The sequence below is a fragment of the Pan troglodytes genome, chromosome 13, assembly GCF_028858775.2.
Source record: "Pan troglodytes isolate AG18354 chromosome 13, NHGRI_mPanTro3-v2.0_pri, whole genome shotgun sequence".
Taxonomy (NCBI): domain Eukaryota; kingdom Metazoa; phylum Chordata; class Mammalia; order Primates; family Hominidae; genus Pan; species Pan troglodytes.
In genome coordinates this window covers 139,659,691-139,684,440 of record NC_072411.2, presented here as the reverse complement: position 1 = coordinate 139,684,440, position 24,750 = coordinate 139,659,691, and the positions used below count along the sequence as shown (strand labels likewise).

General features: G+C 50.7%; 1 protein-coding gene across 14 annotated transcripts in view; it reads right to left on the bottom strand.

Moving 5' to 3' along the window:
- MLPH (melanophilin) overlaps positions 1-23,790 on the bottom strand; it is a 64,032-nt gene extending 40,242 nt beyond the window's left edge. For 12 of the 14 annotated variants that reach the window (XR_010149946.1, XR_010149947.1, XM_016950782.4 and 9 more), the window contains exons 1-3: positions 23,550-23,780; positions 17,330-17,463; positions 94-315 (exon numbers count right to left, since the gene is read on the bottom strand). Coding sequence is in view for 12 of the 14 variants with exons in the window: in XM_016950782.4 (XP_016806271.1) it covers positions 94-315; positions 17,330-17,439 (332 nt within the window). In the remaining 2 variants the exon portion in view is untranslated. Of the gene's footprint in view, positions 1-93; positions 316-17,329; positions 17,464-23,549 lie in introns of all 14 variants that reach the window. The other 2 variants (XM_016950785.4, XM_054679597.2) reach the window with 2 other exon arrangements.
- Between the last annotated feature and the right edge of the window lie 960 nt (positions 23,791-24,750).

Sequence of the window (24,750 nt, the reverse complement as noted above, 5' to 3'; positions counted from 1 at the left end):
GTGTGCATCCACCCTTCTTCAGCTAGCCCCATGGAAGGGACACGCCAGATCCAGAAACTATCAAGGTCATTTTACCTCAAGGCCTGGGCTCACCTGGCCAGATGGCAGGGGTCACAGATCCAGCCCTGCTCCTCCGGGTGGACGCGGCCACAGCTTTTGCAGGTGAAGAGGCCACATTCCAGGCACTGCCTTTTGCTATTCACAAGCAGCCGGTAGGGCTGCAGGCAGTGGGCGCAGTGGGTCTCGTTCAGATGGGCAGTGTCGGAAAGCAGCTCCCTCTTGGAGCTTTCCTTCTTAATCTTGCCCTTCAACCCCCTTGGAAAAATATCAGAAACAAGAAACATATTGGGCATCTTGTTTTTGCAACAGGCTTTAAGTGTGTACACGTACATACACACACACACAGACACAGACACATACACACACACAGTAACTGTCTCCTATGCAGAAAACAGTGACCCAACGTTAGGCAAAGCCACACAGGCATCTTTGTGTTGAGGGCTGAGCTCAAACGGGCAATTTTGGTGGCTGGAATGGAATGGAAACACGTTAATTTCATAGAAATGATATTGCATTTAAGCATTTCTGTGGCTGTTTACAATTGTACCAATTTTGGTTGGCAGGTCACTGCGCCCTCCCCAGGGCAGTCAGAGTCCTGGGGGCAAAGCCAGATGGTGTTTCCTGATCAAGCATTGTTTTGGTCTCCTTCAGCAGGGGGGCAAGAGTCGAGCTAACGCCCCAGGTTTGCTCCTCTAGAGCGCAGCTGAAATGGCTCGGTGAGTTTCCAGAGCAGGAATTATCCAGCACCCGGAAGTCTACAGTTCTCCTAGACCATCCGAGTTTAAATAACACAGCTTCCTGGTGAACCTGCCAAGTTGAACTGATTGGAAAATGTATCCTTAGATGATAATGAACACAGTTCTTTTGTTCTAGATTTCAGAGAACGTCTGCCAAACGTAATATTTTCAGTTTCAGATGAGATAAAATTAATCCATTCTTACTGACAAAAACAAGAAGGACACTAGGTGCCATTGTCTTCTGAGAACTCTGAAGCGCACTGATTCGGAGGCGGACACCCAGAGTGCAGCAAAGGTGAAGGGAGTGGAGGAGTCCCACCAGGCAGGGGGAGGCCACCTCCGGTTTCAAGTGCAATTGGCTGAACTTCACGATTTTCCTCTCTCCACTATTTACAAAAATGTTCACTGAGATGGACACAAAATCAGGCTCTTGTCATAGCTTCAAAAACCAAGAGAAAAAGGGTCAAGCAGTTGTAGGAATCTAGGGGGATACCGCCATCCACAGACTACAGTTTAGATAAAGCTGCATTGACAAGGTAAAGTCTTTGTCCCAAACAGAGGAGCACAAGTCCCTGGAGCCAGATGGGAAGGGCCTCACTCCCTCCATTTCCACCCTTGCCAGCTCTGCACCAACCAGAAAACCTGGAGGCCACCCCTTCGCTGGACAGGGCTTGTTCGCCTCTGTCCCAGGGAGTACTTCTTCTTCTGTATCCAGGCAGAACGATACCCTGAGGGCCAGCACAGCAGGAAGAAAGACAAGGACATGTGTACTGCCCTGCATCCCAGGCTGGAGGAGTCCTCTTAAATAAGAGCCCAGAAGTGTCCTGGGGCAGCAGCTGGAGGCCGATATATTTCAGAGGCTGAAATTAGGGGAAAGGAGAACTGTACTGTGCTTTAGATTCTTTAAAACATAACTTCCCTTCTTCCTAGCCAGAGACCAGGAAGGGAGGGCAGAGAAGACTCCATTTGGGGAGACCAAATGACATCTGCCAGCCACTCCAGGACGTATCAACAAGACCCGGAGCTTCCGATCCTGAGGAGTGAATGGGGCCAGAGCACTCCATGCACTCTGCTAATTGGGTTGACCAGAAGTCACTCCTCAACAGGCAAGAGCCCGGCACGTGGCTCCAAGTTAAAGTTAGCTTCAGGAATAAAAGACCCTCCTGAATGTGACTTACCATCAGAAACAGGCTCGAAACAAATCAGCTTGGTGTGCTGAATGGGGCATAAGCAAGTACGTGCAGTCTCAACGAGAGGGACAGAGGAGACACAGGAGGAAACCAGGCTGAGACGGGAGCACCACCGGCTATGCTGGTGGAGGTGGAGAAGAACTGGTTAAGACAGAGATGGCGAGAAATCACAGCTCACAATGGAGGGGGAAATGGGCACAATTTCTACCGTGGAATATTAGATCCAATGATTTCGAAGAGTGGTCTTCAAAGTGTGGTCCAGGGACCCCTCTTCTGGAGGTTCCTAAGATCCTTTAGGGGGGTGGGTCACAAGGCCAAAGCTATTTTTGTAATAATGCTGAGACATCATTTGCCTTTTCTTTGCTCTTTGATGCCTGCACTGAAGGTGTAAAAACAATAGTGGATGAACTGCTGAGGCTTTAGCACGAGTCAGGGCAGTGGGCCCAACTGCTCTGGCAGTCATTAGATCCTTCATTGAAAAAGAAATGAGCTGTGTGCAGTGGCTCACACCTGTAATCCCATCACTTTGGGAGGCTGAGGAAGGCGGATCACCTGAGGTAAGGAGTTCAAGACCAGCCTGGCCAACATGGTGAAACCCCGTCTCTACTAAAAATACAAAAATTAGCCAGGCACAGTGGTGGACACCTGTAATCCCTGCTACTCGGGAGGCTGAGGCAGGAGAGTCACTTGAACAAGGGAAGCAGAGGTTGCAGTGGGCCGAGATTGTGTCACTGCACTCCTGCGTGAGTGACAGAGCGAGAAGCTGTCTCAAAAAAAAGAAAAAGAAATGAGAAGAGAAAACAGTTTCATTCAAGAATCACCTTGATGAAACCCTAAAAGTTATGAGTCTTTTTGAACCGTGGCCCCCAGTCCATGTCTTTTGAGGATTCTGCGAGATGAGCTTGCAGGAGGACAGGAAGCTCTTGTGCCACATGTTGAAGGTGACAGATATTTCTATTGAAAGGATTGGGCAATTGTTCCGATCGCCACCTGAGCTAGAAACTTTTCTTATGAAATACCATTTTCACCTGAGAGAACAACAGAGAGATGAACTGTTTCGACTTGGGTACTTGGCAGATATTTTCTCAAAAATGAACAAAGTGCGACTCTCACTTCAAGGAAAAGAAGTGACAGTATTTATTGCCAGTAATAAAACGGAAGCTTTCAAGCACAAAGTAGAATTCTGGAAAACATATATCGCCTGCTGTGAGCTTGACAGTTTGCAACACTGGGAGACTTTTGATGAGGGTTTCCAACACCGGGAGACTTTTGATGAGATCGCTGGTGAGAGTAACAGAAGTGGTTCTCTTTTGGTGTGCATATGAAATGTGTCAACATTTGAGAAGTCTGCATCACTCAGTGAGCCGGTGTCTTCCAAATGATTAATGCATGGTGTTACAAAAATCACACAGGGGTAGAAAATCCACTTCAAGTGCAAGAGAGACCAACGGATTTGAACAAACAGAAAAGGAAAAGTTCATTAACATGGTTTCAGATTCCACATCACAACTAACTTTTAAGAAACTACCAACTGGCCGGGCGCAGTGGCTCATGCCTGTAATTCCAGCACTTTGGGAGGCTGAGGCAGGCAGATCACTTGAGGTCAGGAGTTTGAGACTAGCTCGGCCAATGTGGTGAAACCCTGTCTCTACTAAAAATGCAAAAATTAGCCAGACATGGTGGCACGCACCTGTAGTCACAGCTACTCAGGAGGCTGAGGCAGGGGAATCGCTTGAACCTAGGATGTGGAGGTTGCAGTGAGCCGAGATTGCGCTACTGCACTCCATCCAAGGGTGGCAGAGAGAGACTTTGTCTCAAAAAAAAAAAAAAAAGAAAAAAAAAGAAAAAAGAAAAAAACTACCAACTCCAACTGCTGGGTTTTCATGTTGTAACAACACATGATGTTAATTATTGTCTACAAAGGCTATTCAAGTACTCCTTTTTTCAATTATGTATCTGTATGAGCCTAGATTTTCTTCAAATACTACAGCCTAGAAAACATGTTACGACCCACTGAATGCAGAAGCAAGTGGAGAATTCACCCATCTTCTATTGTTCCAGATAAGGGAGGAGACCACCCCTCATATTGTCTTATGCCCAATTTCTGCCTCCAAAGAAAAAAGAAGTAAAAACTAAAAGGCAGAAATGAAATCCACAGGCAGACAGCCCGGCGCCACACCCTGGGCCTGGTAGTTAAAGATCGACCCCCGATCTTTATGTTATCTATAGATATGTTATCTATAGTTATGTTATCTATAGATTACAGACATTGCACGGAAAAGCACTGTGAAAATCCCTGTCCTGTTCTGTTCCATTCTAATTACTGGTGCAGGTGCATGTAGCCCCCAGTCACGTACCCCCTGCTTGCTCAATCGATCACGACCCTCTCACATGAACCCCCTTAGAGTTGTAAGCCCTTAAAAGGGACAGGAATTGCTCACTCGAGGAACTCGGTTTTTGGAGACGTGAGTCTGCCGATGCTCCCAGCTGAATAAAGCCCTTTCCTTCTACAATTCGGTGTCTGAGGAGTTCTTGTCTGTGGCTTGTCCTGCTACACAGACATTAAAGAGATTTGCAAAAGCAGAACACCACCACTCACCTTACTCACGCTCTTATTTTGGGAAAATCTCATTTTTTATAAAAACTGTATTTATGTTAACATGTAGGGGGTTTACTGTTATTTTTAAAGGAGTGAATAAATAAATATTTTTAACTCCCAGTTTTAATTTCTGATGTGGTAAATATTAATAGATATGACCCATATGAATAAAACTCTTTGGGGTTCTCAGTAATTTAGGAAATGCGAAGGGGTCCTGAGGCCCAAAGGTTTGAGAACTGCTGATTTCGAAGTCAAGTTTGCTCTCCCTCCCAGAATGTGGAGAAAAGGGACTAAGCGATGGGAGACAGTGGGGAGATGATGGCAAAGGCCAAGAAAGTGAGCTCCCAGGGGAGACAGAGCCCTGGAGACGGGGATGCGTGGGGTGGAAGGGAAGTGCTCTCCTTGTCCTTGGGGCAGGGGACCCACATTACTGTCCTCTGCAGTCCCACCTCCAGAGGGCCCTGGGACACGCATGCCAGAGCTGTGACTGCTGGGGCAGAACAGAGCCAAGGGGACACTCCTGTCCTCAAGGGAGGCCTGGCGGCCTCTGAAGAAAGGGCGTAGACCAGGGAAGGAAACGCTTCTAGGACGGGAAGAGGAAGGAAAGGCCGCTCCTATGATGGGGTCTGGACAGGATTGGTGAGCCACGCAGGGTGAAGGGGTCAGACCTGTGCCCTGCTCTGCCCCTCTTGGGGTGAAATCTAGACAGGGGTGTGGTGGCAACATGCAGGAATACTGGGGAGAGCCCAGGATGGCGGGGCTGGTGGCCACCCCTGCAGGCACAGCAGGGGGAAGCTCCCACTGTGGTCATCCCCAAGGTCCAGCACACAGGCGGGGGAAGAGCCTGCCTGAGGGGTCCTGTGGGCCTCCACTTGCGTTGGGTGCTGGGGTGGTGGGGAATCCACATCCCTGTGATCCTTAAACCATGCTCCAGCAGGACTGCATGCGATGAGGAGCAGCCAGGGGACTGGCAGAGGCTTGGGGTTGGTGGAAGAGGCCACAGCACGTGGGTATGTGGCTGGGATCAGGGTCTCAGTGGTGGGTGCCATCTGCATCTCAGTGCCCGGCCAGTACCCTTCACATACCAGCCAGCGGTCCCCATCCTGCAAGCTGACCTGCCCTCCACTCTGCATCAGGACCAGCAAGGAGGTGGGGACAGTGTGTGGAGTCCAGACCCCATCAACCTGGCCACCGGGAGGGTCATGAGCCTTTCTCCCAAGGCCCAGCTGCTGGCCTGGCTGAAAGCAGGGGCTGGGGAGCAGAGGTGGGGTTGTGGGGAGCTCTGGAAGAGAAGCTGAGCCAGGAACAGAGACTCGGTAAGTGAGCAGAGTCTGGGAGATCTGAAGCCCTGAAGCTTGCACTGTCTTGCTGCTCAAGGGGTGGGGTCTCACGAGGGGGAGCAGATGGGAAATAAAAGACCTGTATTTCCTTTGCACGGCTTGGCTGGGTGAAGTTTTTGACCATGAGTTTTTGCCATGCCACTGAGGCAGCCGTCACCCTAACAACACAGGAAAACTCTCCTAACCAGAGAGAAGAAACAAAGAAAGAACTGAGTCTTCAGATTAGAGGGGTCGCTGGATGGTAGGAGATGCCTACACAGACTGACAAGACCACTCTGTTACAGGGTGGGCAAAACCCCTACCAGTATGGTGGACAGAACCGGCGGCCTCCAACAGAGCGGAGGTCATGCAGGGGGCCCTTCTGCAAGGCTGAGGGCTGGCTGTGGGGCAGTGGCTCCCATCCAACTGCTGCCGTTTCAGAGCTCCACCAACTCCATGGCTTAAAACAATGCAAATGCTGGTCAGGTGCGGTGGCTCACGCCTGTAATCCCAGCACTTTGGGAGGCCAAGGTGGGTGGATCACCTGAGGTCAGGAGTTCGAGACCAGCCTGGCCAACATGGTGAATCCCCATCGCTACTAAAAATACAAAAAATCAGCCTGGTGTGGTGGCGGGCACCTGTAATCCCAGCTACTTGGGAGGCCGAGACAGGAGAATCGCTTAAACCCAGGAGGTGGAGGTTGCAGTGAGCTGAGATTGCGCCACTGCACTCCAGCCTGGGCAGTAAGAGAAAAACTCCACCTCAAAAAACAAAATAAAATAAAATAAACACAATAAAAAAACAATGCAAATGCATTACCTGACAGCTCTGGAGGGCAGAAGTTTGACTCAGGATTCATCGAGCTAACATCAAGGTGTCGGCAGGATTGTGGCGCCTCCTGGAGCCCCCAGAGGGGAATCTGCTCTCTGGCAGTTTAGCTTCTTGAGGGCTTCAGGTGTGTGGGCTCCTGGCCCCTTTCTCCATCTTCAAAACCAGCCATCCCTTCTGCTTCTAAGGCCCCTGTGATGATATTAGGCCCGCCCAGGGAACCCGGGATCATCTCCCAGGTCCAGGCCAGCAGGTGGGCAGCCTAAAATGCATAATCCCATTTCTGTATAGCCTCACGAATTCAGAGGTTCTGGGGGTTGGGAAGTAGACATCTTTTTGGGGGGGATTATTCTGCTTACCACCGGTAAGCATCCCCACAGCCTGTAGGGGAAAGCGTGTGAGGTCAGATTGTACTCCCAGCCAAGTGGAACAGATCCTCAAAGACAAAATCCACACTCCATGCCATGCCTGAGAAAACAGCCTGAGGACAGACCCCAGGTAATGGAGAAATGATTCCTGAGGGTGACCCTGAGTTGGGGACTGGAGCACAAAAGATCCAGTGAGTCACAGGATCCAGGGGCCAAATGACTGAAAGCGTGGCAACCAAAGTAAACCTCACGTCAGGGCTAACGGCTGGCAGAGGACGGAAAGACGGCAGCATTGCTGAGGAGCAGCACCGGGGACCCAGGCTCCCCATCCTGGGGACGCGTGTCGGGAATTACCACAAGGGAGCTGGAAACTCACTCAAGTTCCTGGAGACCCTCTAACGGGGAAGACCAAGATGACGATAAAAACGATGAAGAGGAAGTGAGTGGTGATGTGAGAACGGCAGGCGCTGAGAGACGGAGCCTCAGAGAATCTCATAAAACATCTCAGACCAACGTTCCCCTCCAGGCCCTGCCTTGGCAGCGGAGTCCCTGTTTTAGCCCCTATTTTTTTCATCTCTAGAGTTGCCTGTGTCAGTGATTCCAACTAGTCTGGCTAAGGGTGATTTCAAATTCCTTATGATCAAAAAAATGGATTTTTATTATTTATTTATGTATTTATTTTTGAGATGGAATTTCGCTCTGCTGCCCAGGCTGGACTGAAGTGGTGTGATCTTGACTGACTGCAACCTTTGCCCCCCGGGTTCAAGCGATTCTCCTGCCTCAGCCTCCTGAGTAGCTGAGACAACAGGCGCCTGCCATCATGGCTGGCTAATTTTTATATTTTTAGTAGAGATGGCGTTTCGCCATGCTGACCAGGCTGGTCTCGAACTCCTGACCTCAGGTGATCCACCTGCCTCGGCCTCCCAAAGTGCTAGGGTTACAGGCATCAGTCACCGAGCCTGGCCAAAAAAAAATTTTTTTTAAAGCAAGCCACGGTTTGCCCGTGTCTCATACTAGGAGACCCTTCACAGATTCTCTCTGAACCTCCTCTGTTTGCAGAGATCACAAATCCACGTCACCACCTATTTGCCTTTCCAGGGCAGGTTGGCAGGCCTAATATTTGATTTGTAGGCTGTGTCCTTTAAAACAGGGTGTTCCGTTTGGGCTTCAGCCTTTCCCCCAGGGCATGAGTCACCCAAGTCCGGCTATGCATGGTCTCCTAGTTCTTCCTGGGTTTGGAGAATATCCATTAATTTCTACCATAACCACAGCTGAGGGGCTACCCTAACAAATGCAGAAAGCAGTTACTGGGAGAACTTGACACAAGCATGATACAAAGCAAGACACAAATCAGCACCAATGCAAGCTCCAGGGTGCCCAGGAGGAGGCCTGCTCCTTTTGTGCACAGCCCCAGGTCCCTTGGGTCCAGGACAGGGATGGATGCCCAAGAAGTTCTGGGCTCTTCTGGGGACAGAAGGAGTTAAAAAGCTGTGACTATTAACCAATGTTCCCTTCAAGAAGGTTTACTTTGGCCCTACTTTGTATTTGTAGAACATTAAAAAATAATAACATGTGATAATCTTTTCTGTACTTAAAACCTTCTTAATACCCAAGTGATATGAATGAATCTAAAACACTCAAGATGAGAGCACTCTGAGGACCACTTCTATGGAACTCACCACCAGATTACAGGAAAACAGGGACAATGGAACTTTGGTGCAAACATCACGAGGATATCCTGAGCTAACTCCAGACTGTGAAAAATTCCACAAAAGTAAACAGCTAGCTCTCTTCTACACATAAGCTTCAAATTAAAAAAACAGAGCTGAAAAGAGATCTTACAGATTCAAAGAGACTTAAAAGATACAGCAAGAAAGTGTAAGGTCTGGACATTATTTGGAGATGAGCGGAAAAGTTTTAACACACATTAGATATTTAAGGAATTAGATCTAATTATTTTATTTATTATTATTATTATTTTTTGAGGAGTGCAGTGGCGCGATCTCAGCTCATGCAACCTCCGCCTCCCAGGTTCAAGCAATTTTCTTGCCTCAGCCTCCTGAGTAGCTGGGATTACAGGCACCTGCCACCATGCCTGGCTAATTTTTTGTATTTTTTTTTTTAGTAGAGACGTGGTTTCACTATGTTAGCCAGGCTGGCCTCGAACTCTTGACCTCAGGTGCTCCACCCTCTTCGGCCTCTCAAAGTGCTGGGATTACAGGTGTGAGCCACTGTACCTGGCCTAGAGTGAATTATTTTAGATGTAATATATATTTATGGGGGAAATAGGAGATGAGAGGAACAATAATACGAGACAATACACCAATACACAGCAAGCTCTCACTCACTGCAGATAGACCCGCGAATGCTAAAAGTAAACATTTACCAGATATTCATCACAGCTGGGTAACCCGCCCCAGACTCAGTTTCTCACTTGTGCATGGGGACAGTAAAAGTAACCACATCACAGGGGTGTCTGAGGGTTAAAGGAGACAACAGAGATGAAGCTGTAAGAGGTCATCATCCAATGTGAGCCCAGAGAGCTGTGGAGTCGTTCCATGGTCAGTACTGTGCTGGGGGCTGGTGACACAGCGCCAAAGCAGTAGAACCCTCATGGGGCTTAGATGCCGGCAGGGATAAGACACTAACAAGGAAATGACTCACTGGGCATTGGAGAAGCACTAAGGAGGAAATGGAGGAGGGAGTGAGGTCCCACGGTGAGCAGGGGTGAGGAGGGCGAATTTCATCGTAAATGTGATGGAAGCTCTGTGGGGGTTATGAGCCGGGGGATGACCTGATCCACATTTTTAAGGCATGAGTCTGGGGGATGTGGGGAGAATGGACAACAAGACAGTGAGGGTGGAGGGAGAGAAGAGTAAGTGTGTGTGTGGGGTGGATTCCTGTGGTGTCCACAAGAAAGACAGTGTGGCGTGACCTGAGGCCGGCATTGAGGGCGGTGAGCAGTGGCTGTATTGGTTGAGCCACGGGACTGGCTGAGTGTGGGGTGTGGGGTGAGAGGGAAGGAGCAGAGACAGCTACGAGTCCTGGGAACTTAACTTTGGCAACCAGCCTGCATCCAAGATGGGGATGGGGTGCTTGGAGGTGGAGGAGAAATCACAACTTCTGTTTTGGACATGCTGGGACAGAGATGTCAGTGGAACACTTTGGCCGCAGTGTCGTGCAAGCCTTTGCCTACAAAAGTCAGACTTCAGAGGATGTGTCTCTGATGTGGGTGTAAACTTGGGACTCATTGTTTAGATGTGTTGTCTAGCTGCTGTAGTAGCTCCTAGCTGCTAGGGCACGTGCAGCTATTTACGTTTAAATTAATTAAAATTGAATACGATTAAAACTTTTTTTCCCCAGTTGCATTAGCCACACTTCTGGTGCTCCATAGCCTTGGGTGGCTAGTGGCTGCCACATGGGGCATGCAGATACGAACATTTCCGTCACTGTAGAAAGTTCCATCAGGCAGTGCTGGTCTAGAACTCATTTAAAACCTTGGGGCTGGACAAGGTCACTGGAGAAGTGAGTGACACAGAGCAGAGAAGAGAGTTGAGGCCAGGGCCCTCGACCCTGCGAAAGGGAATATTTAAAGAGTCCAAGAAGTTCCAGCAAAGGAGACAGAGAAGGGACTAGACTCCAACACACGACGTAGAGCCACATCCAGAGAGGGCTCAATGAGTGCTGAGCTTCTGCTACCATTATTGGATTTTTCTGCATATTTTTTAAAAAAGTAAAATCTGGCTAAGTGTAGTGGCTCACATCTGTAATCCCAGCACTTTGAGAGGTTGAAGTGGGAAGATCACTTGAGCCCAGGAGTTCAAGACAAGCCTGGACAACACAGAGAGACCCCATCTCTACAAAAAATTTAAAAAATTAGCTAGGTGTGCTGATGCATGCCTGTAGTCTCAGCTTCTCAGGAGACTGAGGTGGGAGGGTTACTTGAGCCTGGGAGGTCGAGGCTGCAGTGAGCCATGATCACGCCACTGCACTCCAGCCTGGGTAACAGAGCAAGACCCTGTCTCAAAAAACAAAAAAAAACAGTAAAATGGGATAAAATTACATTTTCACAACTTGCTTTTTCTACTGGACAATGTCTTGTGAACTATTAATGTCAATTTATTTCTATCATTATTTTCATTGGGTGCTGAGCAACCTATTATTAAATCCGTTGTTAAATTTGGTATTTAACCAAAGCCTGAACATTTGGACATTAGGGTCTTTCTAGTTCTTCTCTCCTGTAACCCTTGTCTGATTCTCTCCTTATGATGACTTCCAGCAGAGGACCTGCTGGCTCAATGGGTGAGCATACTTTTAAGACTTTTGCTACCTTATTCCAAATGGGCCTCTGCAAAGATCTGATATGGTGGCCACTAACCACATGTGGCCATCAAAAACCTGCAATGTGACTAATAAGACTGAAGAGCTAAATTTTATTTAATTATAATTTTATTTTATTTAATTATAATTAATTTTAATAGCCACTAGTGGCTAGTACCTTCTGTCCTTGACAGTGCAGCCTTAGGTCTATTTATATGATGATTTAACAGGGCTATATAGATATTTTTCTTTATCTTCATCAATATGAGGTGTCAGGGCGAGGCTAGTGAACACTCTGCCATGAAGCAGTTTAAATCACACAGGATTTATCTGTTCTTTGACCATTTAAAAGATCCATCCATGAAAGCATATGGACCCAAACCCTCCGGGAAGATCTGTCATTGGCAATTTATTCCAATAATGGGCCAGCAGGAAAAAGAGGAGGCTTCAAACTAACCACAGAGTAAAGTCAAGAGAGTGTGGGGAAAGGAACACCCAGGACAAACAGAGGGTCAGGAGGGACAAAGGCTGAGAAGGGGCTGCTGATCGGGCAGCTCCTGGGATAGGACGTGGGTGTTAAGTCAAATCTATCCTAAAATGCCTATCTGATGCCAGTGGTGCTAACATCCTAATTTTGTACATCTTCAAGTTTTCGATTCTATGGTGCACAGCACTGTGTCCTCGTGGGAGGCAGGAACAGCCCTCTCACTCTATATAGCAAACAGCCCATTCCCAAATCCCTAGTGGCACAGATGACTTCAGAGAGAGATTATGCCTGCCTGGGCTAGATCAAGACGTGCTGGCTTCCCCTTCCTTCTCACCGATCCCTCCTAAGGGCCAGCAAGGAGAGCCTTGTCAGGCGTGTGCGTCACCGAATGTCCACAGCACAGCTTGGAGGGAGGGGCAGGCCTGGCCAAGGGAGCAGGAGCTTCCGTGGCTTGGGGACAGGACGCTGCTCATGGGGGTCTCAGGGTCACATGCCCTCCTTCCTCCAGCATATCAGGGATCTGGACCAGCTTGTTGTCCTTGCTTTGACAGAGGAGAAATCAAAGTTGTGTTGTTCTGATGCTGTGGGAAAAGGTGCAGGCGTCACCTCCAGACCCTGCCCAGCGTCCTTCAACGTGATTGATGCTCACATCTGGGGAGAAATACTGAGCAGGAATCCATCTGACACACATCTGCTAATTTTAAGACTGTTAAAAGAAATGCATTTTCTTTGGTTTGATAATTGGTGCATTAAGTGAATCCGCTCTTAAGCAAATCATCCCCCTGGCAAACTTGTTTCTGGGGCACTGGCCTTGAGTCTGCTCACTGTGTTCCCCTGATGCATATACTGGGTAGTAAAGCTCTTTCCAAGAAATGATGGTGTGTTTCTTGGTTTCACACTTCCCCCACCCCTGTTCTCTCCTCTCTCCTATCAGTGGCCTTGAGTTTCCTCGGGCTGGGTCGCGCCCACGGGCATCCCTCTCAGAGTATGTGAGACACACGGGAAACTGCTGGGAGGTTCCCGAATTGCTACATTTGTTACCGCCACCTACTTAGTGGTCCCTTGAGAACCAGTTTCTTCATCCAGCCTCTTGCTGATTCAGATATTTAAGACTCGGTGACCGGGAGCAGACATGAGGACCCCGAGGATGTCACCCAGAGAGACGCTACAGAGAATGGGATTCTGTGGCAGCAGCACACAGATGACTGTTCATGTTGAAATTGGTTAAACGCACAGATTAGCAATGATGAAAGATGGGGAAGGAGGTTCATTATTGTAAAAGTTATCTTCCGTTTCATCATGGATTTCTGGTATTTTCACCAGCTCCTCTGCAGAACCAATTTTGGTGCCAAGAACCAGAGCCTTTTTTCTACGCTTGTTTCCTCTGTGGCCTTGCAGAGTGTCCACACCACCTGGTTTGAGCAGAGCACACTGCGAGGCGTGTTTCGACCTTGCGGTGCTCAAGGCAGCTGCACCTGATGCGTGCCCACACGCCGGGGCCCTGCCACTCCCCGGGGCTCACAAGGCACCTGTGAAAAGTCTTCTCACAGGTAGAGGCAGCTCTCCTTTTAGTGACATATTTAACCAATAGGGCAGTCAACAAAAGACAAGCACAAATGAAACAATAAGAAACTCAAAAACCTCTTAACTACCTCTGCCACCACACTGTTTACATCAGGGGTCCCCAAGCCCCGGCCGTGGCCCAGTAAGTGTCCCTGGCCTGTGAGGAACCGAATTGCATGGCAGGAGGTGATTGGCAGGTAAGAGAGCATTTCCCACCCGAGCTCCACCTCCTGCCAGGTCAGCGGCAGCGTTAGATACTCAGAGAGCTCCCATAGTTGTCTGTTGTGAACTGTGCCTGCGAAGGATCTAGTCTGTGTGCTCCTTATGAGAACGAGAATGAGGTGGAACAGCTTCATCTTGAAACCATCTCCAACCCCGCCCCCAGCCCCCTCCCCCCGCCCCCTCTCCCCGCCCCTCACATCTGTGGAAAAATTGTCTTCTATGAAACCGGTCTCTGGTGCCAAAAAGGTTGGGGACCACTGGTTTACATGATTCTTTGCCTCCCAAATGTGTCACCTGCTGACATGTACTCTCATAGTAAGACCCATCATAGCAATGCCACTTGGGCATTCAGTATTCTCGACCTAACACTACCTTGACTCAGGCTTTTCATAGCACTGCCTCTCTGCTCACTGACATTTTCAACACAGTACTCTATGCTCATGCGGCCCCTTCCCATCAGAAGGCATCTGGGGACTTAACAAGCCCACCCCCTAATCACATAGCAGAGTGGGCCAATTAACGCCCCGGCCACTGGCTCATTCTGAGCAAACAGCCTCAGGCACAGAATGAACAATGTGACCTCGGCTGTAACCAACTGGCCATCAGCGGCCCACCAGGCAGGGTCATCAGAACCCATGTTCTTACAAAAGTCCTTTCCTAAGAGTACTGAGAGGTGACCTGGATGCGTCCTTTCCTAAGAGTTCTGGGAGGTGACCTGGGTGCGTCCCTTCTTTGCAATGTGAAATGATGAAAAGAGCATGAAATAAGGAAAGATGGGTGTCAGAAGGGGGTGAGCCACAGACAGGAAATGCATGGGGGTTTCTGCTAAACCCGCTTCAGATAAGCCTGGACTGGAGCAGGGCGGACCACTCAGCAGTCCCCTGGAAGACAGTGCCTGCCCGGGACCCCCAGGCCCCACTTGCTCCCTCCCTCTGCTCCTTGGAAAACATGGTTCTCCCCCCTTTTCCATTTCTCTGCATTCGCCTATACTCAGGCAATGAGAAGTTACAAGTTGCCATTTGAAATAAGGGCTGACAATAGCCAGGGCTGCCTTGGAGACAGGGCAGCATGCACCTGGGAAGGATCCACCCAGAAGGGGGTTCTACTAACGAGAACGATGTTCTGCCCTTGGCACAGCCTGAACGCCAAAGCTGACGCAGGGATTGCTGCTCTGGTGAAAACAGTGAGAGAACATTTGAGTTTACGTAGAGAGAATGGGAAAGAGAGGGTGAGGGACTTCAGAATGTGGAAATGGGGGATCTGAGACTCAAGAGTGGAGGGGTGAGGACGGGGCCCGTGAGACCGCATTTTCCTGCCAGAGTAAAGGGGACAGGGTGTCAGCCCTGCGGTCAGCTGCGTGCTGGTCGGCAGCCTCTGCTCAGGCTTTAAGAAGTTGGTTGTGGCCGGCCATGGCCACCAGGCTGGTACTGGCTGTACCAAGGCCAGCAGGTTGGGCCCTCCCCCGAGGCCAGTGGTGAAACCTGGGCTATAATGAAATCCAGGGGTGACTGGTGGTCCAGGGCCGAGGGAGAGTAGGGGATCGCATGGTGGGGAGGCTCTGACCCCGGCCCCTCCCCACCAACACGAGCGCCTCCTGCTCCATGTGGGGCTGAACTGCTCTTGCTTCACCTAACGGTTTGTTGCAGACCCTGTTCAGCATGGGAACCCAAAGTCCCTCTTCTACTGCTCCTTCTGTCTCCTTTCTTGGTGCTTTGTCTCCTCAACATGCTTGAGCTCACGTCCCCGGGGCTGGTCCCTATCCAAATTCCCTTCCAGTGCAGTCTCCTACAGCCCTGCAGCTTTAAATGCTGGGGTCAGCTGAACAATGCTGCCACCCCCCGCCCCAAGGCCTTCATGTTCTAGTCCCAAGAACCTGTGAAAATGTCACCTCACATAGCAAAAGGGACTTTGCCGATGGAATGACATTAAGGATCCTGAGATGGGAAGAGGGTCCTGGATGATACGGGCAGTCCCTAAATGTAACCATATTTCTCCTCATAGGGGAAAGAGGAAGGCAGGAAAGTCAAAGAGAGAGATGTAAGCATGGAGGCACAGGTGAGGGAGGGAGGGTGAGAGAGAGGCAGTGGCAGAAAGAGACATTGTTAGACATTGTGCTGATGGCCTTGGAGGTGGAGGAGGGGCCAGGAGCCAAGGAGTCCAGGAAGCCTCTAGAACCTGGAAAAGGCCAAGAGATGGGTCCTCCCTCGAGCCTCCAGCTGGAATGTAGCTCTGAGGACACCTTGATTTTAGGACCTCTGACCTGCAGAACTGCAGGACAGCTGTGTGTTTTAAACCACTAAATCTGTACTGTACAAGTCATATATGCAGCAGTCCCAGAAATGAATACAAATACCTTTCATCCGTTTCACCATATGAAGCTTCACCTTTACGAAGCTCTCGTAATGCATCTCCTCTGAGCTCCGGACTAGTGTATGTATCCAACACCCGCTCAACACACCTGCGTGATGTCACTTCAACATGCCTGAAACATTTCCCCCAAACCTCTCCATCTGTGGCCTCCCCAGCAGAGCTGACCTCAACTCTGTCCTTGAAGTTGCTCAGGCCACAACCTTGAAGTTGCCCTTGACCCCTCTCACCCTGGAGACCCCCCATCTGATCTCTGGTCGAGCTTGCTGGCTCTGCCTGCAAAGTGCATCTGGCCACTTCACAGAGCCCACCGCTGTGAAACAGAAACTAGGACTTGCTGTTGCTCTGCTCGAAGGTCTGTGGTGACTCAGGGGAAGGGTGAGGCCCTGTGAAGCTCTACAGGACCCCCGTGACTGGCACCAGATCCCATGCCCCCCACCTGTTATGTCTCCAACTGCCTCTCTTCCTGGCCCCCTCATTTACTCCACTCCAGCCTCGCCAGCCTGTGCTCTCCCTGGGGCACACCAGGCTCCCTCCTGCCATCTTCGCAGGGCCCTCTGCCCTCCACCATCTGCCCTCTGCCCTCCACCCTCTGCCCTCTGTCCTCTGCTCTCTGCCCTCCGCCCTCCGCCGGGAGCATCCTCTCAGCTTTTGCTTAACTACTTCCCTCATATGCTTCCTTCCCATAGGGTGACCCAATCTACTAAAGACATCAAGAAAGGATAAGGGGGCCCAGAAGATAGAGGGGGGAGGAAGATGCGCAGTGGATAGAGTGAAGAAGGATGGGTGGGTTTTAGCCCAGTCACTGGGCACAGTGGAACAAAACCGTGCTGGGGTCACCCATGGTGAGGACGGGATGCTACCTGGCATTGCTGAAAAGAGAGGTGGAAGGGCAGCCTCTGTCCTAAAGACTTGATTCCAACATCTAGGTGTTCAGAATGGCATGGAGACTTTCCCCATGTATCATCTTTTGCTCTATTCTTCAAAGATGTGGCCTAAGTATCACCTGGCTTAGGATATATCACCCTGGAAGCTGGGTCAAGTTGAAATAAAACTATTCAGAGAACAAGTGAATGTCAGTTTGGCAAGTCAGATCCTCTCATTGAGAAAACCAAGGCCAGAAAGAAGAGCTGTGTCCCAGACCCGGCTTCCTGTCCATCACTCTTCACCCTGCACTTGGCCGTTGACCCACCCAGACAGCACCCATATGATGGCCCTGGGGGAAGATCAGGGACCCCGGGCTCCGTGGGCTCAGCACGGCACACTCACTCTAGCCTTTCCTCTTCTTTCCTTCGGAGGTCAAAATCTCGTTGAACAACTTCCAAGACATGCTGGGCCTCTTCATCAGTGAGCTTGGAAAGATCCAGTTTCTTCCCCATTTCTGCTTCTTGTCGGGGTCACACCTGGAATGTCACAGGATCACAAGTCATCAGTCCCAGAAGCCTACCAACGCCAATCAAGTCACAGAGTAAGAGACAACACAGAACGCCGCTGACTTCTCAGGACATCTGTCTGTACTTGGGTTAAATGGTTTTCTAATGCTTGTCTGGAAACTTGTGTAGTTTAATGAATTTAAGTGAATCTATGCAAAATTCCCACATTCGAATTTTAAAAGGGATCTACTTCCTACTCTCCCAAACACACTCAGCCACAGGTCCCTCATTCTCTTTCCACTGTGGGATGAACATCAGTGATCTCCCCATCCAGGGGCATGGCTCCTCTCCCTCACCTAGGGTTGGGCTTTGCAATGGAAAATCCTGGGAGAAATGCGCCATTCCTGAGGCTTCTCGCCTTAAGTTTCTTGGGAGAGGGAACAGCACAGAAAAGAGGAAACTTCACAGCAAATTCATAGTCAGCTCAGAGTCTCCTGTGCATCTCCTAGACCTCCTAGAGCGATGCTGCAGGCTCTGTGTGGGCAGGGATGCCTGGATGACTGACCCACTAGGTGGAAAAGTTGGGAGACTCCACAGCACTTGGAAGGTTTCACCATCCTCTGGGCGTGGGGGGCTGTTCAGGTTTGCCATGTGTGTGTTTGGGGGTGGTTCCAGGGGGAGGTCATATGAGCCTGATGCCTGTGAGGGCGATGTGCTTGTGCTGGGAATATCCATATAATTTCCCTGGGGAGGCAAAAGTGATGCAACTTGGGAGAACAAAACATCTGGGCAGGATAAGCAGTGGGTGCTGAGCTTTATTTACTCGAGAGGTCAGCTGTGGGGCTGCCCAGCAGGGATTCTCATGCCTGGGGTGTATTAGGATCACCTAACACTACTGGTGGCCAGGCCTCACCCTCAGCAAATCTAATTAAATTTTTTAAAATTTTACTTAATTTTTTTTTTTTTTTTTTTTTTTTTTTTTTTTTTTTAGAGACGAGTTCTCACTATGCAGCCCAGGCTGGTCTTGAACTCCTGGGCTCAAGTAATCCTTCTGCCTTGGCCTCCCAAAGCGCCACGGTGCCTGTCTGAGAATCTGGTGTGACTCAGCTGCTCAGCAGAGCAGCGGCCCCACCCAATGCACTATGTGATGCTGTGTTTGTAGGTAACCTGATGACCAAGAAGTCAAACCTCAGATGATCTTATGCCCTTTTTTTTTTGAAGTTCATCAGACCTGATCCCAATCAATGTCCAAAGGACAGAGGAAGGAAAATCCAAATGTCAAAAGCCAAGATAGGTGGAACCTTAGAATCTTGCTTGCTACTCAAAATGTGGTTCGTGGACTGGCAGCATCCCCTGGGAACTTGTTAGAAGTACAGACTCTCAGGCTCCAACCCAGACCTACTCATTCAGAATCTGCCTTTGAACAAGATCTCCAGGCAGCTCGAGTGCATGAGTTGGCCCATGCTGTTGTCCTCAGACCTCTCTGAGTAGCAAAGCTCTAGGGGAGACTCATTCACTTGGGTAGTGGGCGGCAAGTCACAGAGGACCTTGGCCTGTACATCCTGTCAGGTGGTTGATGGGTGTGAGGCAGGGGAGTGATGCAGTGGTGGTGGCTGAGCAGAGAATGACAGATCCACTTGCTGGCTTTTCATATGGCAATATCACACAGGCCTCACAGCTTATATTGATGTGGACATTACTGCTGGGTATAAAATTGGAGGAACAATTGTACCAGGGAGAACCTCACCACCAATGCATGCACACTGGGACACTGCAAAACTGTGCACGCTCCCCACAGAGGACTTCCCTGATCATCCTGTGGTTTTTACTCCTTCACCTGTCCCCATCCCTTTAACGTTTCTTTATACCCCTTAACAGATGTCCCATTAGTTATTGTTAAGCTCCACAAGAATAGCACCTCTGTCTGTTCCCAGCACATGGCAGGTGCTTTTCTGTGCTTGCAGCTCCCTGGTGTGCAGCAGGCTGTTCCAGGGAAGCCCTCGGCCCTCAGATGCTGCAGCTACAGACAGACCAGCTGTGCTCTGGGCACTGAGGCTTTGGGGAATGGATGACTGGGAGTTCTGTTGTGAGTAACTGAAAGTTTAAAAACCACCTCGTAATTTCAATAAGTTTTCCTTGAGGACTTGAACCTATTTTCTCAGGAACATTAGAGAAGGGGTCCAATCTGTGTGCTTTCAGGGGGAAGTCTCAAAACCACCAAAAAGACACAATTTTGCTTCTGAATTCTGAGAAGCATCTCCCATCAGTGCTGCTGACCGTTTGGAAGTGTTTATCATAAAAATACTAACAAAACTCCCCCTGTGCTGGAGACGTACTTCGATTTTGTTGCACAAGAAGTTAACTATGAAAAGGGACATTTTCTGGGCAGATACCATTTAAAATAAAAATGTCTACAGAGCTCTCATGGAAGTCAGCCAAAATAGTCCCTGGCTTATGCCATAAAAATGGAGAAGGATAATTCGTTGAATTTTTTTGCACCCATTCCTCAACATTTCCACTCTCAAACATAAAGATGAGTGTTTGCAATACAAGAAGAGATTGCCCCAATGCCCTGGGAGCATTCAAACTCTGTTCCTTTACAGTCAGATTTAGGTTCTGGTCAAGAAACGGACTTACTACAGAACTCATTTTTGATGCTCTCACAGAGCACACACTTTCTGGTTTCTAAAGAATTGGAACAAAAAGTTATTATTTGATGCATGACTGGAGTTCATTCACTTTTATTTTTCATGAGTTCTGAAAAAAAAGGGATCATAAGAAGAGCATTCACCGACATTCTATTTTCAGAATGGATGGACAGTGTGACCATCAGCTGAGGCATTATCATTCCCTCTCTTCTAACATAGAAGCCAAAATTCCAGGCCTCAGTTTGAGAAACTTAAATCATGATGTGTGAGGAAGAAAAGCAAAACAAAAGGAAAAACCTGCTTTTCTTATCTTGCAAGCTTCACATTCTTAGAGCACAGTCAGTGACCAGGAAGTGAATGGATAAAAAGATCACAGAGCATCACAACCAATGTCCTAGAGGCTGCTTGGATATCTGTCCCTCCCCCATTCTATCCCCTTTCAAATGGTTTTCTTTCTTTTTTTTTTTAGATGAGGTCCTGTTTTGTCGCTCAGGCTGCAGTGCGATAGTGCAGTCATGGCTCACTGCTGCCTCGACCTCCATGGGCTCAGGGAGGTGAGGGCAGAGAATATGCTAGACCCATGAGGAGTGCAGGGCTGCTCTGTGCCTGCCCTAGCTGGGTGGGGCGGGGGCTCCCAGAGTATGTGCTGGGGGAGGGCAGACGCCACCCTGCTCTATCTGCTCCTTGTTCCATTTCTGTTTAGATAACGCCTGCTCACGAGGTTCCTGAGCAAAACACTTCCACTTACTGCCTGTTCCACTGCTCAGATTCGATCATATTTTAAACATTGGAGACAGCCAGCCTTCCCCAGCGGTTGAACAGCCATAGTGGGGCAGAGGGACGGGACACAGGGATTAATAGGCAGGGAGGAGAGAGTGGAACTGGTTTTATAAGATGGGTATCCCAGGCCCAGACCGCTGAATTCCAGTGGTGGGTCATCTTTATCCGCTAAAGAGTTGAATTAATTTTTTGGCCAAATTGAAGGGAAATCAGGGTGGGGGTTCCTCCTGGATGAAGAATTGGCTTAACTAGCTCTTGGGCTGGCTGCTTGGGGAGCCTTGGAACAATGGTGATTGTGGGTGATTACTCGCCTGGGCAAACAAACCGGCAAGCTAACAACAGCAGGAATGCTCTCTCTGACTCAGAGCCAAGGCGTGTCGTGTGGTGTTATTCTTGCTGATAAAGGGGAGGTGGCAGAGATGACAACTGTAGTGCCCTCTGCCTTAATCCTTTGTGGCTGTTTCCCGAATGCTGCCGTCCAGGTCAGCCTGTGTAGTTATTTCTATAGGTGGGGCCCATCAGTAGGCACTGACCCCCAGCTCTCATCAGTGGCTAAATGAGCACATTTCCACCTAGAAGGGCCACTCCCTTCCCTACAAGTGAACCAGGCACATCTGTGCTGTAGCCACAAGGGTCTGGAATGGCCCCAGCAGCAACAGCACTGGGAGGGTGTTCTGCCCCTCAGCCACCTGCCCACCAACTTGCCATCCCCTCTGCTCTCCCAGTTCTCTGGGGAGTTGGTGGTAAACCTCATTTATAAATGGACATGAGTTCTGCATTTACACCTAAAGCCTCAGTGCTAGTCTCTACGGCAAGGATGGGTCCCAGGTGAGGCTGTAGGAGGATGGCGCTGAGAGGTGGGAGCTGGGTTCCCATCCCAGTTCAGGCACAGCCAGCCCAGCCACCTGGGAAAGATGCCCCTCCTCTCAGGGTCTTAGTTTCCCCATCTGTACCATGGACAATGGCTGAGCTCCAAGACCTCTCTGGCCCTCTCCAGCCCTGGATGATGCCAGGATGTTGAAATTAAGAGGGGGAGTGATGGTGTGGGGGTAGTGGGGAGGAGTAGGGGCAAGGGCTGTTCCTCCAGAGGTTGCTTCTGAAAAGAACAAGACGGTTGGCCCTAGAAGGCTGCCCCAACCACTGAGACTGGGGCTCGTTTGAGCCGTTATTGCATTGTGGTTGAAAGGCACCAATTTCACTTTTCCCATTAGCCCACAGGGCTCTGGGACACTTCCACCACCTCCAGCCCCTCACTGGGCACACATTCAGCTGGTTTGTTTTAATTTTTTTCTGAGTCACTCATGTCGTACTCAGTAAGACCCACTGACTCCCCATGTGTGTGCCGGGCACCATCCCATGTTCTCTAAATGTGTCCTCAGTCAATCCTCTGAGGCACCTGCTACTGTTCTTAGAGCCTGAGTGAGGGCCAGGAGCACAGTGACCCATGCCTGGTACTTAGATACTAAGGAGCACGGTCCTGGGCAGGGAGGGGGCTGGGCCCAGGAAGGCTGAGGCCTTACTGAGGTCAGCTGAGTCCCGCCAACGAGCAGGTGGAGGGACGGGTTTCCTAGGACAGATGCAGGCCAGCTGGAGGGATGGGTTTCCTAGGACAGATGCAGGCCAGCTGGAGGGATGGGTTTCCTAGGACAGATGCAGGCCAGCTGGAGGGATGGGTTTCCTAAGACAGATGCAGGCCAGCTGGAGGGATGGGTTTCCTAGGACAGATGCAGGCCAGCTGGAGGGATGGGTTTCCTAGGACAGATGCAGGACAGCTGAACCTGGGGTGTCAATGTCACTGCTCAGCAGCGCGGTCTGCAAGTCCAGAAGCCTTTTCCTGAGACTTCACAGCCCCCAGCAACGCTGGCCTTTGCACCTATTGGGAGCCTTGCTCTCCCCCAACTGTCATTTCACTCCCTCAGAAAGAAATATGTGAACAAGATACCAGTCACACCATCTAAAAAAGGACCTGTCCCAAGTTCCGTGTGGAAGTGAGGTGGAGTTTCCAGTGCCAGTTAATGTCAGTGGGATGCGGTGTCTAAGCCCGGGGAAGGGATTTACAAGTGAGATTCCGTTCCTGTAGGGACTTGGGGCTAGTAGGGACGAAGCCCACAGGTGCTCACAGCTCACAGACCCTTCCCACATCTCTACTTCCCACACCTCCCTGGTGGGCCCAGGGAGTCTGTCTGCAAACAAAAGGTGATTCCAATAAAACAGACTTTTAGACGCCCAGAGGAAGCCAGGTGCCTCCTCCCACGCCAAGATCATCTGGCCTCTTCCTCACCCCAAGACCAGCTCCTGGGCTGGGAGGAAACCTTTCCTCTGGGGCCAGCCTGCTTGGCACCAGCAGCCTTGGCCCAGTCTGCATGGCAGACTCGCAATGGAGGCAATGGAGCTTCTGATTAAAACCAACCGTTTTGCCCAAAATGGGGATCCCCCGCCACCCCACTCCCACCCGTGCCCGCACCCAGAGCAGTCTGCTCAAAGAATCCAGGTGAAGCCTGGGGGACTAAGGCTGGGTGGCTGGGAACGCGCTGTCCTCACCAGCCTGGACCGAGGCCGGGAGGCTGGCGGCTGGGGGCGTTTTCACACCAGTGGGTCTGCACGCGACACCGCGCACCCCCCAAAGCCTAAGCCCCGAGTCCTGGGCGCCACCCTGGCCCCGCTGTTCCCTCTTCTCAGTGCACTCACCGGACCCTCTCCGGGGGACGCTCAGTCCCTGGTCCAGCACCTAGGAGAGAAAGGAGGCGACGAAGCAGGGCGTCAGGCCAGGGCGTCAGGTCAGGGCGCCGGGGCAAGGCTGGATAATGGGGGCAAGCAGGGCGCGGGGCGCAGAGCGGCTGGTTAGCGCCTGGCTCTCCGGGGCAGGCGGGCAGCTGGCCAGGTCCCGGCGCCTCCCGCCCGAACCACGTGGGCTGCGCCCCGCTCCGCCCAGCTCCGGGAGCGCGGACACCTCTGGATGCCCTGCCAGGCAGAGGGCGGAACGGACACCTGGGGCGCCCGCACGGGAAGCGCCAGTGCGGGGGAGAGCCCCGGATACTCGACCCCCAAGCCAGTTTGGGGAGAAAGACGGCGGCGGGGAGGGGAAAGTTGAGCACACAGCTGCGATTCCCGTGAGTTGCGGCGACTTTGCATAGGTGACATCGCGCCGCGGTCCTGCCTTGGGCAAGGTGGGACCCGCTTGCTGAGCGCGCTCTAGAGCGCGCGGCACATCGTCGAAATTTCTAACTCTGCAGGGAAAGCGCTATGTACCTCGGCTTTACAAATGGGGAAACTGAGGCTCAGAAACGCACCCTACCAAAGCCACCGACCAGTAAGTGGCAACGCCAAATAATAAATAGGACTTTAAGCCCAGGGCTTTCTGCTGCAGAGCGCGTACTCTCACCCCTTCGATTCTGCCAGGCATCAGGACCAGGAGGGTCCCGCAGCCGCGGGCAGCCCTGCTGCGGGGAGGAGACCGAGGCCTTGCCCGCCAAGAAAAAGTCAAGATCCGCGGGCAAATGGGGCAGATGTGGAAGCCAGGACGCGCGGCGCGGTGGTTCCAGGACCGAGGACGCGCTGCAGGGAACGCCTGGGAGCTCCGCGCCGCTGCACTCTTCTCCTGGACTCTAGGGCCGGCCTTTGGGTGCTCAGCGGGGCCCGCAAGCTCAGAGGGTCCCAAGGCGAGCCGCCGTCTCCAGTCCGCCCGACCTGCCTGTCCTTCCGAATTCCAATGGACATTAGGGAATTGCCCTCCTCCCTCATCCTCCAAGACTGGGCGCTTCAGAACTTTCTCTCCCTCCCCCTCCCTCTCCCTTGTCACTTAAAAACTCACATTCTGTTCTCCAGGAACCGCTTTTGCAATTCAGTTTTCGTATCTGCAAAATGATAGGAATAAAGCCATTAGGTGAAT